This window comes from Oculina patagonica, chromosome 1 (genome assembly GCF_052425735.1).
Source record: "Oculina patagonica isolate OP01 chromosome 1, crgOcupat, whole genome shotgun sequence".
Classification (NCBI taxonomy): domain Eukaryota; kingdom Metazoa; phylum Cnidaria; class Anthozoa; order Scleractinia; family Oculinidae; genus Oculina; species Oculina patagonica.
Window position 1 is genome coordinate 13,607,091 of NC_135758.1, and position 15,783 is coordinate 13,622,873.

The following is a 15,783-nucleotide window of genomic DNA, read 5'->3' on the forward strand; positions in this document are numbered from 1 at the left end:
CGATAATAAACTTGTGTTTGAATTTATTTCTCAATCGTCACTTTCCATTTAGCTCCCTTATCTGTTATTACATTGAAAACAAGGCCAACTACAAGACTACGCGAAGTAAATTCCCCTCATCGCGCTGTGACAGGCATTAATGAATTTTCACGCTTGACTCTCGGAGAACGGCAAAACTTAAAGCAAGAAGCACACTCTACCAAACTCCGTGGTATGGCCAGTACCTCACGTATGCGCACATCCATGTCACACCAACCCTGTGGCAGCCATGGAGTGTGATGGTCTCGGTCCCAGTGTCCTCTACTTTTGAAAGCTAGAAATCTGGAAGCGAGGTCGTCGACGTGTTCAGTACAAAAAGCGAGTCATATACGAACAAAGAATTTAAAGCACTGGAACATTAGGCCTGAAACCACGCGGGTAAAAATATCTACGATTAAATGGCACGAGCAAAGAATGGAAAGTTCGTTTTTGTTGTTGCAGCGTTGTTTATAGTTGTCGCAGTTGTGTATACGGTATCCGTACTTTACATAAATGATAACAAGTATCAAGGTTTACGCACCGGCGAGAAAGGTAGGGAGAAAGGGTAAGATTACTATGTCTAATCAATTTTACATAAAATTAAGAACTAAAAAAATGAACATCGGAAAACTCAATTAATTTAAGATCATTGAAAATTCAAATGTTATTGCTAATCATATTGCTGTCCATTTCAATCACGAGAAAAATTCAAATTCGCATTTGCCATTTTGATTCTTTTTTGTTCCCGCGAACATTATATACACAATATTAAAATCATAATTGACAGTCGCCACTATAACCAGGGTTTGTCTCCAACTTATTTTTATTCAAGGTAGAAAATTGACATTATTTTTCCTTGCCGCTATATAAGAAAGCCAATTTTGCAGTTTTGTGTTAAATTTAATTGAAAAGTAAATGAAGGAAACATCCACGGCTACCGCGCCTAGTTTAATTTTCAAGAATTTTGAAGTTACACTATTTGGATAACTTTATCTAAAAAACAGATTTCCTTTTTTGAAAGGAAATTGCACTGACTTAAAAGTCAGTGCAATTCAAGCAGGCAGAACGTGAATAAAAATCAAGTATAGAAGAAAACACTTATAACACCTAGTGAGAAAAAAGTCGATAATGAATTCATTGTATGGAATGTAAAAATCGTATAAAATAACGTTCTGCAGTAATATTTGAGTTGCCTGAAGGATGGGCCTTAACATAATCTTACAGAATACGATTCCTGATTTCCACTTTTTTTATTCTCCTTGCAATTTTTTCGAGTAATCAGTCATAATTTGTGTTCAAAGGTTTACAATAACAAAAGAAACAGTGAATAGGACTGAACAAGGAACGGCCAACCATAATTGCATTTGAATTGTATTGTAAATATTTGTTTAACAACTAAACGCCAAATTGTATTCAATTTACCCTCTTTTGCTTGCAGAAATTGTTAAACAACCAATATCGGAATTTTGAGAGAAAAATCTGCTGTGAAAATTTTAAGTGAAAAACGCGCAAATGTAAAGTAGAAAATATAGTGATGAATATCGTATGTATCTAAATTTGACTAACAATGGAATACGTTTTGTATGAGCTTGTAATGTGTGATTGAAAATTACGCTAAATAACTCTCTTTTGCATTGTACGTTCGAATTCTTGTACTCGTTGAGGTTTTATTCTAACTGGAGCTGGGTGTTTACTGGTATGAACCTGTTGTACAAACGAAGGATTTGCAATGCTTTCTTAAACTTATTTGTTTCCAGGAAACTAGTCAGTCTTCCGATACAATGAACGCGATTGTTTTAACAGATCTTGTTTGTGTAAGGTTGCGTGGTTTGGACTTTTTTGATCTTCGATTGATCGGCTCTGTTCCTTCCTGGAATTACTTTTACTTTCTACCTTGTTTTGGCGAACTGTTATACAAGTATTACCAGTTGATATCAGTGATCAGTAATTTTCCTTAGAATTTTTTTTTTCATTTTCGTCCCCACGAGCGTAACGTGGCAAGGATTACGTAGTTATTGTTGCACTATAATTAAAGATTAAGTATTCCTCATTGAATTCGGTTTTTACATATACTTGTTGGGAGGGAAAAGCGCACACCACACTACTTTAAGTTCTAAGCAGGTTTTTCTCGTCTTTACCGGGACCTTAGGAATACAGTTGAATCCCGATAACTCGAACCTTCAAGGGAAATCGAAAAAGGTTCGAGATATCGGGAGTTCGAGTTATCGAGGGTTAAATTAGTAAGAAAACGACCTGAAGGGAAAACGAAAAAGGTTCGAGTTACTGAGGGTTCGAGTTATCGGGATTCAACTGTATCACTGTACCATTTTGCTTTTTTGCACTATTTCTATGCTCCTCGTTGAAATACGTTGTTGTTCAGGTAGGAAATGAAATGGAGCGGCCCTTTCCACTATAAAGTTTGCAAATGTTACACAATCGTCTAATATAGTCGTCTTTCACCATTGTGTTTCTAGAAAAGTTGCATTGTTTCCATTTAGCGGAAAATTCTCACCGGAAATATCGCAAAACTAATTAAATATTCTTATTTTTAGCATCTTTTAAAGTAACCACAGGGGACCCAAATAAGCAGTTGTAATCGTTTTTATGTTCAAAAATATGAAAAAAATGTATGAGATTATCGAAAGGGTCTTATTGTCGTAAAAAATATTGTGAGTAATGTCTGCAAAATAAACGGAAATCTACTTTACTTGTTTATATCATCGTCTCTGCAGCTCGAAATGGGGAATTTTAACGTTTTGGAGAGTTTTGCATTGACTGTTTCAAGATCTTTCAAATCGCTCAAATTCGCGCGCTATTTTGAGACGACGATGGCGTGACTCGGAAAGCGATCAAACAAAGCGGTTCAAATGTCCTTGTAAGTATCATATTCCATAATCGTCGCCAGGACTGAATCGTCGATAAATAACAAGCAATGAATCGAAAGCTATTTTATGTTGTTATTGCGATAGTTGTTATTGTGACGGTGTATATGGTATCCAGAAATTATAAAGAGTTACAAGGCAAACGAACCAGGGAATCCAGGAATTATATGAAGGAGTTAAAAGGTAGAGAAACAGTCGAGAAAGGTAGGTCGCACATTCGCCCATGGTGCAATTTTATACAAAGTTAATTCACCAATCCCTACATACTTGTTTCCATCTCTCGGAATAACTATAGAGCCTATTGTCTCATGGCTTGTTTTACAAACTACTGGACATGATTATTTTTCGACAATCCTATCATTTTATTAACAAACAGACGAGAGGCGAATAAGTTATTTGTTTCAGTTTCAGTTTAAAGGGCAAATGTCGGCCAAGTGCTAATTTTCCTTTATGGAAAGAACAGAAACAGACGGTAAATATCGATTCACAGCTTAAATTTTGTCATGTACGGCTCTTTCACTATTTTAAACAACGATTCAGGTTTAGAAACAACGTCAGTGCCACGCGACGGATTCTGTCGGTTTGTCAGGACTTCTTGCCACTTATTAATGACAAGTAACGCAACGCACTTCCGTTATTCCGTTATTTTATCCTCTCTTAACTCTTGCGCCGTAAATTAAACCTCTCCGGTTTGACAATTCGAGGGTTTTTTTTACTAACAGCGGTTGTCAGGGTTGTTTAGTAAGTCCATCATATAGGAGAGGGTAGCTCGGAATTTATTTGTTTATTGTGTGTCCCAGGCGCCCTCGTGGCCATTTTCGTTTCCAGAGACGCTTGTCCTTCCTAGCCGGTGAGCTGGGGCACGAGAAGCGGGGGGGACAATGTTTTTGGTAGTGTTCAAAAAAGGAAATTAGTGTACTCTTTCAAAAACCCATCCAGACCGTCACTGTTTTACAAAGTGAGCTCCAGCGATCAGCTTTTGCGGTGGCATACTGATGAGTTAGACTTGTGACTTGATGTGAATGAAAATACGTTTCAACATCTGAAACGTGGTAAAACCAGGGATAATCTCAAAATCTTTTAATACACGTTTCAAACCAAGGACAGAAAAAATGAAAAAAAATGGTAGATAAACAACCGGCAATGATGAGTGCTATTTTTTCTTTCTTCATCGCACCCGACGCAACGCATGGCGTCAACTGAACTCTTTCATAAGTAAAACTGAAACTTTCATAGGTTATTAGTAATTATCTATCATTAACAGGTGTAATACACATCCACAGACTAGCGAATTTTTTTAAAAATCTGTTACCTAGAGACAACGTTGAAATTGGAAACTAGTCACATTCCCTATTTTGGCAGTTAATTTTTCGATAAAATTGTCTTAACGGAATTTTGTTTTATTTTGCTTTAATATCCAATCATAGCCGATTTCTAATTCCTTAAACTTTAAGGTAGGGTCATACGGGTAGATTTTGAGAAAAAATGCCACTGGTCTAGCCTCCCATGCAGTCTTTTTTAGGGGCGTCGCGTTTCACCTTGTAGGTGGTAAATGGACCTACTAGTACGCAGTCCTTTCATGGGCACTTAGTCGCTCATAAGCGTTTGGATTGTTTAAGTGTGAGACAAGTGTCACGTAAGATAGTTATCGGCAGTAAAAAAAAGTCATCAAGTGTTTACAATGAAAATGTATGGAAGAGAACCCCGTTGTAGTGAACACATTTAAATGTAAGTCTCTTGGCGCTTCTTGGCACTTCATTGTATCAGCTAAACGTAAATGATAAGTCTCGAGGGAACCGTTTTTTGAGGCGGGCCAAATAGCAGAAGTTTTTTTTTTTCGTTTTTGGGGGGGGGGCCGGAAAAAGGCGAGGAAAAAGGCTGGAGGTAAAGTTGGGTTCTATTCTAAGAATTGGAAGAGCGCATCCTTAAACTATTTCATAAAAACATTCAAACGTTTCTTTTTTTATCTAGTGCGTTTTTATAAGTTGTGTTTTGCATTCCGTTCTAAGACTCACATCACAGCCGACAATCTTGGCCCGATGATCAAGAGGACGATCAGTTGGACAATGAAGTTTGTGACGCTGTCCAAACATTTCTGATATTTATTGGTTACCCTCGCAGTGGCCACACCCTTATCAGTTCCTTGTTAGATGCTCATCCTAACGCGATCGTTGCTAACGAGTTTGATGTCATTGGTAAATGGCAAGAGTGGGACACCGCCAACAAAAACAAGTATTACCTGTTTAACCAGTTGTACCTGAACTCAAGAGAAGAATCTGAAATCGGTTACAGGTCGGTCACAGTCCCACATCGATACAACTACTCGGTTCCAGGCCAATGGCAGGGAAGATTTGATAAGAGAATTTTAGTGAGTTTCTTAATAATTATCTAATACTTTTGTTTGGTATAAAGCACCTTCTCTGCAATGGAATTCGTGGGCTGTTTTGGGCCGGGGGCATCTACTTCCCATAAAACTGTAGATTTTACAAGCCTTGCTTCTTTTGGCATTTAAACCAATGTCTGTCGCATTATTCAAACTGTTGTTCCGGGGGGGGGGGGGGGGCACTCCCATATATGGGCTATAGAGGTATGCGCCGCGGGAAAGGGAAAGGTTTTTGAGGTTCTCAGTCCTTAAAGAGGGTGTCATTTTTGCCTCTTTTGGCATGTGTTCCCGGTTTAATCCTTAAACCTAGACTCCCCCGGACAGAGGCGCGGGAGAACGGGAGAGAACGGAGCAGCGCAAAACGGAAGAAGCGAGGTCGCGCCGCGCACCGTCTGCTGCGGACGAGAGGGGGACAGACCAGGGGCCACGAGGAGAGAGGACGAGAGGACCAGAGCGCCGACCAGGCCGGACAGGCCGCCCACCGACCCACGAAAAGAGCACGAAAACGAGAGAGGGGAGCGCGAGAGGAGAGGAACCCACCAACCTCATCCCGTGGCCCGGGTTTAGATTGGATACCTAAATTGTATCAGCTAAAATTGCAGTGCGTAAACATCCAGCTAAACAAAAAAGAAATGCTGTATTAAAACTGAACTATCCGTTTAAGTATTAGCTTAACTTCCAATGTTACAGAAACGAAATCTAGCTGACCATGCAGATCACGCCATTTTTGGTTTTTGTTTTTCCCTTGAATAGGGTGTCATTTTTCGAGTTTAGGCCTAAAAGGATATCAATTCCGTTTCCTTCATTCTTCAATAGGGTCAGGGTTTATGAACCTTCGCGGCAAACACCTATCCGAAATTGACGGGACCGGGCTGTTGTTCCACGTATCGCGCAAGACCGACGTGTAGAAATGAAGAATGGGGACTTTTCAAGACATCCTTTTGTACAACATTCACTGAATCACCTCCGGCTCCTTCACCTTCTCACAAGAATTGCATAATGATCGTACTTTTGTCGGCCGATTTGCAGGATTTGCTCACTAAAAATCATGAAATGTGTAATTGTATCAACCAACAGGTTATCGGAGCGAAGAAGGGAGGCAAGACAACCAGACAACTCATGAAACTACAGAACATGGACGTGTTAAAAGAAATACAACAAGTCCTCGACATTCCCTTTAGATTTCTCCATGTCGTTCGTAATCCTTATGACAATATTGCCACCATGTTGCTCAGAGCTGTGGGCAAAAGAACAAACGCCGAATTGGGAGAAAAGGTAACCAGATATTTTGTCCTTGTGCAGCTATTAAACTCAACTGAAGTTTACACCACGAGCAGTCCCTCTTCTGCCTCTTTCTCCTTATTTTGTCGAGCGAGAGACAAAAAAATGACTGTGACGGTGTGAAATGTTTTTTTCTCGCTTGTTTTTAGCTCCTTACTCGACACAGTACTTTGTCGAAAGCCTCACCCCATGTCACGTGCCAGTCAATCAGATCAACACCCATTAGTGTTCCGCCATTTCTGACTTGATTACACAAACACAATAAAAATTCGAGAAATATTTGTAACGTTTACGGTGTTCTGGGTTTAACTGTAAAACTAGCAATGAGAGTACCGTACTTACTCGAATAAGCGCCGCATTTGGGACAAAAAAGTTAATAAGCGCCGCCCCCAATAAGCGCCGCAGTCCAGATGCGGCGCTTATTCTAGTAATTCCGTTAAACTAAAAACAGCAATACAAAGCAACTCTTAAACAAACTTGGACATTTGCATTTGATGTTTTGCAGTTCAAAGTGATTGTTTAACCGCTCGCCCATTGGTTTCTTACAATACGTAGTTCTGTAAATGTTGTGAAGGCCGCGAACCGCTTTTCCAGGTCAGCTAGCGCCACTTCTCTTTTCAGCAAGAGAGGAATACTGACAATCAAAAGACTCTATTTTCAATTACTGTAAAATATTAGATTCTTTCGCGGCGTCCAAATTTTAGAGTGATCAATTAATCCGTGAAACATATTTACCAGTTTGTTCGTAAAGTAACTAAAAAGAAAAAATGGAATAGTATCTAAAGTACAAAAGTGAAATAACTATTTCACGGGTTAACTGAAATCACTCTAATTAAGCGCCGTCCTTAAATAAGCGCCACCTCCGAATGAGCGCTGCACTTGAGGCGCGAAAAATTTAATAAGCACCGGGGCGCTTATTCGATTAGAGTGAAGAGAGAAAGAGTTTAGACGCTCTTCTTCTCTCCTTTCATTCTCGATTCTGTTCGGTCTAGCTTGACATGTTGTACTTTTTCTTTCAGATAAATGACCCTGAAAATTTGGATAAACAGATAATCAGCTATTTCGCTTTAGCGGAAAGAAACAATGAGCTGAAGAGCCGCCTTCCAGGCGAAGTTCACGAGATCCACAGCTCAGAGCTAATCAAGCGACCAAAAGAAACACTGCTTGGAATTTGTCAGTTCTTACATCTTACTTGTGATCGCCAGTATATTGAAGATTGTTCCAAAAGAATATTCCCCGAAGCTACGAAAACTCGTTACAGCGTGATGTGGACAGATAAACAGAAGGAGCTGGTCAGAGAAAAACTGCAGACATTTCAATCTTTGAAAGACTATCGTTTCGATGATTGAACTATTTTCAGTGGCGGCTTGCATTAGCTATAGATATATTGCTATTCGTAGGAAAGAAAAGACACTCTAAAATGAGATGACTTGAAATGATAGTAAGTTAAAAGAGTTGTAAATGTGGTTCAATAGGGACACATCTATTTATGGTATTCGATTCCAGTCCTTTCCCGAATTCCTTATTCTTAGTCACTTGGCTCCAATTACAAGGAAAAACATTTAGCATAGAAAATGGTAGCCTGCGAATACAGCCGCTTCACTTTTTCGCTCTTCGTTGGGGGGGGGGAATGGGGGGGGGGGGTATTCTCAGGCAGAAAATGGTTGAGCCCAGCATTTTCAGAAGTTCGAATAGTGTAATCGTCCGGGTGATAGTAATTCTGAAAAGAACTGTTGTTGGTGACTGACGTTTTGACAACCTGAGGGGAAGTCATCTTCAAAGTCTCTTGACTCTGAAAATGTCGAAACGTTAGTCACCAACAACAGTTTTTTTTCAGAACTACTCTCACCCGGACGATCACACTATACGAACTAGGAAAACGTTTAGTTAGCACGCGTTTGCACAAATGGCGAGTCAATAAATAGTTCATGTGTTCAAGAAAATGCGATGATGGTTTGTTACAAGTAACCTTCGTAGAACCACAAAACAATGATATTTTAACCCTTTAAGCCCCAATATCCACATTCAAAAATTCTCTCGACTGATCTCCATACATTTTCTTATGGTATAACTGCAGGTGAGTTGGGAGAATTTGTTACTGAGAGATCAAAGCAAATTCCCTTTGGTGATCTCTGTATTCATTCTTATAACCTATTTTGGTTATCACAATGCCTCTCCGAAAGACAACTGAAAGGAAGCGTTGCGTGACGTGCCAAGTAACGGCTGCGCAAAAGACTAGGGAAAGATCTGCAGCCTTTTTTCTCTACGGACAGGACTGTGGATTCCTTTGTGCTATTACCAACACACTGCAGCAAAATAATGACATTACTTTTGTAAAATTTATTTCCATAGTTTTTAGCACTGCCAAAATTGTCGGCACGATGATTTCTCGAGAGAACACATTTTACACAAACTGCGGTGAAAAAAATATTAACACTTTAAGACAAATCAGTCAAATGCTGCAATGAACTCTACTACAACTTTCTTAAGCTTCGCGTCTGTGTCTTCAGAGATTTGGCCCTCCTTTCTGATGGTCTCGATAAGTTCCTTCTGTGTTGATCGGATGTGTTTCAGGAACGCTTCTTCGAATGCTGTGATTCGTGACGGATCCACTTTGTCTAAATGACCCCTGACCCCAGCATAGATTACACACACTTGTTCAGCGATTTCCATGGGAACTGCAACAAAACGTTCATATCTTGTCAACAAACTGATAGATGCATTGAATTGGTACTAACAAAGAACCATTGACATCTAGCTCCCCTCCCAATTATGGAGCAAGAAATTTATTATTAAGCGCCTCCCCCCTCCCCAAACCCCTTTCCTTTTGAAAACAAAATAATAAACAACAGACTGCATTTTTGTAGCAACAACGTGGGCACGGATTCATACACAGTTTTGGCAAGCTTTGGGAGAAGTATGATCCGTACTTGAATGCAATAAGAATGCTAACATAACAATACTTCATTGATCATACTATGATACCAAAAGGCAACTGGTAATAAACTATGAACCTTCTTGGTATTTCACTGAATTAAAGGAGTCCCCCCTCAATCGTGTATAAAATAAATAAGCCTAAGGGGCCTTACGTGTACAATACTAAATAGGGGATTTATCGAGTCAACAATGTTTTATTGGTACAGTCAGGAACACTTGCGCAAAGTTTCTTCTACCTCATACACTCAATACCCCACCCCACCCTTTCATGGTGTAATGAGGGCACTCCCTTATTGAACATTACATACCATATTGTCCCTGTTTGAGAAGCTCAGTAAGGCGGACACCTCGGTTGAGGAGGGACTGAGTAGCAGCGTCCAAATCAGAACCAAACTGGGCAAAGGCTGCCACTTCACGATACTGTGCAAGCTCAAGTTTCATGGATCCAGCAACCTGATGATCAAACAATTTAAAGTGTTTATTGTAATAATACATTATTTTGAGAAAAAAAGGATCATCTGGAAAACACCATGATCAAACTCATTAATAACTCTAGAAGGAAAAACAAAGGGAATTACTGTTTGTATGGCTATCATAAAAGCAGCTACAGACTTCATCTTGATTTACATTTGCAAGAGAATGATGCTTCTACATTGTAAGTAATTCAAGTACCATTTGGACTACAACAAAAAAGTTCTGCAGGATTGCTGTACCTGTTTCATGGCCTTGGTCTGTGCAGCAGAACCTACTCTGCTTACAGACAAACCCACATTAATGGCAGGACGAATACCCTTGTAAAACAACTCTGTCTCCAAGAAGATCTGACCATCAGTGATAGAAATCACATTTGTTGGAATGTATGCTGACACATCACCTGCCTGCAGATCAAGAACACAAACAAAACTAAGTGATTGGCAAAATATTCTGGGTAAAACTAACACAAACACTGATTGTCTTTGCCTTTCCTGGCACTGTCAGGAAAGACAAACGCCAGGTATCAGGGTTGGTAGGGGATTTTTTTTTCTGTCATGGAATACAAACATTTTTTCGTGTTCATTTAATAATTCACAATTCAAATCTGATTACTCTGATGTTCACCGGTTCTTGGTGGTGAAAATCCTTGTAAAAGAATTCATGCTCAATGACTGACCTGAGTTTCAATGACTGGCAGTGCTGTAAGTGAGCCTCCCTGGTTGTCATCATTCATTTTGGCTGCTCTCTCCAGGAGACGCGAGTGAAGGTAGAACACATCACCTGGGTAAGCTTCACGACCTGGAGGCCTCCTCAACAACAGTGACATCTGACGATATGCTACAGCCTGCAAAATAATAACATCATACAATGATGATTTATCTGCAATACTTCAAACACACATTTTTCCATGTACCAGTAATTATCATCAATAGGATGACAGGGGATAAGACTTGTTTGGATGCTCTACATCAATGTCCTTCCCCCTCAGTAATTCTTTTAAGAACACAATTTTGTTATTTTGATAAAACCTGTCCTCTAACTGAATTTAATGACAAATTTCATTATAAATTGTCAGTAGTCTGCAGATACATTACACTCAGTGAAGTGCCTTGTTCATCCACAGCAGTCAATATCCAAATGCAATCCAACGGAATTCATCAATGATATTTTTCCAAATGTGGGATACATCATACCTGTTTTGACAAGTCATCATAGATGATCAGTGCATGTTTTCCATTGTCTCTGAAGAATTCTCCCATAGCACAGCCAGAGTATGGAGCCAGGTACTGCAGAGGGGCAGCATCTGATGCAGTGGCACTCACAACAATGGTGTACTTCATTGCATCTGCACAGAGTACAAGCGAATAAGATCAACACTAATAGCAGTCAAGAAACAATGATAACAAAAAGTCATTTAAATTATTACTATGTTAGCCACACTCTTCACAATTTTGGTATAAGATCTACATGTACATGTACATCCATAACAAAACTTGTTAGAACCCTGTAAGATATTAACTGACAACAGTGGAGAGAATTATCAGCGCTAGCTATAAAGACACTGACGAGGCCCACTGTTACAGGCATCATTCTCAAGTCAATGTACAATGTACCACCATTACTTAGCACAGTGGAACCCCAATATACTAGTTGTACCTGTAGTGCCAGGAAACATGTGAGAAGAGAATGTGAGAAAGAAATGATATGGAATGTATAGGTAATGCAAGTGAGTGAAATGACACAGGGAGCCTGCGTAGCAGGGCCGTAGTTTCCAGGCGATCGCGATGCGAGTCACACTAAAAACGACACGATCACGCGCAGGATGAAGATGACTCTGACAAATATTCTTCACGTAAAATCAAAAATGAGGAAAAATGAGGATACTGTGACACACGCGAGGAATGCCGCACAAAAGGGAAGTGAGACCACAATCCCAATCAAACTGCAGATGTAGAAACAGATGCAGGGCGATCAGTCTCGCAGCGAAGTGTATGATGTAGAGAATAATGAAAGGGAAGACAAGCGAGACAGAATGAGAGTGAGGGGGAGGAGGGAAACGGGAGGAATCACGCACCACACCACAGGAGAGCCGACCGCGCGAGCGGAGACGAGGGTGAGAGACAGCCGGGACGAGGGAGAAGACACAGAAAACAGGAGCGGGGACGATGGTCGCCAGAAGGAGTGAGAGAGGGAACAGGGGAAGAACAAAACAAGGGCACACCAAGTAAAAGAGCCCACGCAGAACAAGACCGCCAACCCACGCACATGGCCATGACGCCGCCCGACAGCCCGCCCTTGGCTCGGCGTCTCGTTGGAATGACTGGGAAAAGGTGTGCTCCGCCCATTTTTCTGTAACTTAATTTGGCCCGGCTGAAGAACATTGTTCCTTATACTGGGGACTCGGAAATAAAGGGTTTCATCGTATTGGGGTTCTTACATATCACACATTCTTGTAAAGGGCATCCTTGACTAATCTTGATTTAGTGTTAACATTCTTACCAGCATCTGTCAATCTCTTCACCAGCTGAGCAACAGTACTTCTCTTCTGACCAATGGCAACATAGATACAGTAAAGCTTCTTTTCTGAAGGATACAAATAAAACATCATTGCCACTCATGCACACTGTATCACGTCCAATTCCAAACTCAAAGTAATGGTTGCCATACATAATCTTGTTCCAAAGTTTTGCAGTATAGGAAGACAACAGTTGAAATTTATTGCTTACTTTCATCTGTTCCCTCGTTAAATTTCTTCTGGTTGATTATGGTATCAATCGCAATGGCAGTTTTACTAAAATGAAACAATGCAGGTTTATAAGTAAAAATGGTTCATTGACCACATTACAGTGTAGGTTATAAAGCACGTTACTCTTAACTTAATTCGGCCAAGCATGCCTATAAGAAACAGTTAAACAGAAAAGTGTGTATGTTGTAACACAAATGTAACTTCTTTTAATCTTCTTGGACCTAACATAGTTACAGTCATATCTTTATCATTAATCAGATTCATGCACAAAAATGTCATCTTGTCACTTGCCCAATGACATCAACCCTTTATTAAAACAAGCCACTGACTTAATTTAAACTACTGTACTTAGCCAAACAATTTTTTCGATGGCTTAGTCTATTCAAAACAGTTAATTTAACTGACCCAGTCTGTCTGTCTCCAATGATAAGTTCTCGCTGCCCTCGTCCAATAGGAACTAAGCTATCCACAGCCTTGATGCCAGTCAACATAGGTTCATTCACAGATGTACGAGGGATGATGCCTGGGGCCTTGATTCCTACACGGGCACGGTTTGTGTTGTCCAGTGGTCCCTTGCCATCGATTGGGTTACCTAAGGCATCTACCACTCGTCCTAACATTCCTTGTCCTACAGGAACATCTACAATGGCTCCTGTTCTCTTCACGACATCTCCTTCTTTGATAAGTTTGTCATTACCAAACACTACAACACCAACATTATCAGGCTCCAAGTTCAATGCCATACCCTGAAAACATGCAAAGTAGGCACAAAATAAGCAAGAAATAATGTGAAACAGTTTCACTATTTACCCGTTAAACTAAAAATTGATTGTATGGAGAAATATGGCAGTTATGCATTAAACTACAATAGAAAGATGGCATATATTTTTTGCAAATTTTGTCCCTACAACATTGTTCATGCTGGGCTAGAAGTTTTTAGAGCTTTTCTGTGCATGTTTTATGATACTTTTAGGATTTTCTCACACTAGGAATCATTGGTAAATGTACCAAACGCCATCTTTTTTCAGTATAGTGAATTACAATGTACAGTACTGGTCAAAAGTAAGTTTCAACAATGTAACCAATTTTAATTAACAGAAGCCTGTCAGTATTACCTTAAGGCCACTTGAAAACTCAACCATCTCTTCGGCCTGGATATTTTTAAGACCATACACACGGGCAATACCATCACCAATAGACAGCACACGGCCAGTTTCTTCAAGCTCAGCTTTTGGAGCAGACCCTAAGATTCTTTGTTCCAAGATAGAAGAAACCTCAGCAGTCCCTGGAACACAAAATTAACCTGTTGGTAACTAGCAAAACATGCTTGTGATGCTGCTAAAGTTAAAATTCCAATGATCATCTCAACTAGATTTCAAAACTTTTAAAACTAAGCCCTCCTGCCTCCCCCAGTATAAACGCATGGTTATAAAACATAAACTATTGAAAGTATGTGAAACAATCTTCTCAAGGTAGCAGCCTCAAAAGTAATGAGTTTTGGTTGAAAAACAAGACATGTGTTACTTTTAAAAAACAGTGGTAGCTTACCTGCACTTGCAAAGTTTGGACTTGAAGATACTATATTTCTTACAGCAATTGTAACAGCACCAAGGGATCCATGATAGATCTGAGTGAGAGAGATGCATAAACCTTCAAACGTTTGTTTCAAATTCATTCTTACCCCCCACCCCCCACCCCCCAAAAAACCTTTGAATTTACTTGATTCTCTTGTCATCTTTTATGAACCAATGATCACAAATTTTATTGAAGTGCTGAATCATTTTGCCAATAGTGGCCTTCTAATTAGGGAACCAATAAGTTGATTATCAACTTGAAGTCGATAAAAGTAAAGGTAAATGGTTAATAATCATTACCTTTACCGACTTTCAGTTAATAATCAAGTAATATAACTAATTTAAGTAATCTTGAAATCATTTTTAACTTATTAGAATTTTAAAACATATTTGTGTAATTTCAATAATCTATCTATATATATCTATTTATACAATACTAGTATTTTTATATTTTATATTTGTATATTTATTTTAGTTTCCCCAATTAGCTATTTAGCCAAACACCCTGACACTTAAATAAAGTTTATGTATGAATGTATGATTCTGTTGCCTGTCAACACAGGACAAAAGTTTCTTTAGAAACAAATCACTTCAATATTCTAAAAGTTGACTGGAGGGCCTGTGGAGAAATTTGGTCCCATTGAGCTAGCCAGCACAGGAGAAGAGGATGAGTAAGTGGGTTCCCTAACAGCATTGTGCAACCATTTCCCATCACCTCTTAATGGACGTGTACATCATGAAGGTAGGTGGACTGGCTGGGCCACCAAGTCAACACAGGGAAGCCTTGATGGCGGTAAGTTGCAACTTACAAATCATGGGAAGCCAAAGCTTATGATATTATGGATGTCAGTGGTATGTTCACCAACATTTATGTTGTAATAATAAATATAGAAGGATCAAGGCAAAAGTAAAAGTTATAAACTTATATATTTCATTATTGGGACAGTTGGGCAATGGTTAATGTACCATCTAGCCGGGATAACCTATGCCGCTCACCGGTACACCCCTTATATAGCCAGTGATATTGAAATCTGGTGGTGCTCCCATAAATTTATAACCCGAAAACAGAAAATTAAAATAATAATATGGTGTTCTCTTAAATTACTTCACCACAAGCAACTTTTGAAATGAAATCTCCAAAGAATTTCACTGCTTTTGTCAAAAAACTTTACAACTGATCACAGAAGACCAACACGAGCTGCTTCAATGGTGTAACCTGGCCGCGTTATTTTACAACCTAAATGTGTACATTGCAAGATGAACACGGACAGCAAATTACCCAAAGAAAAACTGACTCGCTTACCTGAGGTGTTCTTCTCGCTAGAGTTCTTGTTAAGAGGGACGTGAGTCGTGAAGAAAGCATGATTAGTTAGTCTATTTTTCCGGCGACTGTCCACGCTGCTCCACCGCCAGAGAGAGAAGTTCGTGTCACGTGACAAGAAAAGTGGACCAAACGGCACTCTGGGTAACTTTTTGTTGATATCCGCT

General features: G+C 39.6%; 2 protein-coding genes across 3 annotated transcripts; one reads left to right on the forward strand and one right to left on the reverse strand.

Annotated features, from left to right (window-relative positions):
* The first annotated feature begins 390 nt into the window (after positions 1-390).
* Positions 391-8,565, forward strand: LOC144657760 (uncharacterized). Of its 2 annotated transcripts, none has more exons than XM_078518120.1 (4): positions 391-570; positions 4,910-5,268; positions 6,361-6,558; positions 7,584-8,565. In XM_078518120.1, exons 1-4 carry the CDS (start codon positions 438-440, stop codon positions 7,911-7,913), a joined length of 1,020 nt encoding a protein of 339 aa, XP_078374246.1. In that variant the 5' UTR covers positions 391-437; the 3' UTR covers positions 7,914-8,565. The 2 variants fall into 2 exon arrangements, with proteins under 2 accessions (XP_078374246.1, XP_078374238.1); XM_078518112.1 differs by lacking the exon at positions 391-570 and adding an exon at positions 2,927-3,104.
* A 316-nt stretch (positions 8,566-8,881) lies between these two features.
* Positions 8,882-15,757, reverse strand: LOC144657696 (ATP synthase F(1) complex subunit alpha, mitochondrial-like). The gene is made up of 11 exons (XM_078518060.1): positions 15,599-15,757; positions 14,270-14,348; positions 13,837-14,006; positions 13,127-13,467; positions 12,702-12,766; positions 12,475-12,558; positions 11,169-11,320; positions 10,652-10,819; positions 10,215-10,379; positions 9,810-9,954; positions 8,882-9,242 (listed from the first exon to the last, which is right to left on the reverse strand). The coding sequence occupies exons 1-11, from the start codon at positions 15,656-15,658 to the stop codon at positions 9,013-9,015; spliced, it is 1,659 nt and encodes a 552-aa protein (XP_078374186.1). The 5' UTR covers positions 15,659-15,757; the 3' UTR covers positions 8,882-9,012.
* Positions 15,758-15,783: the final 26 nt, after the last annotated feature.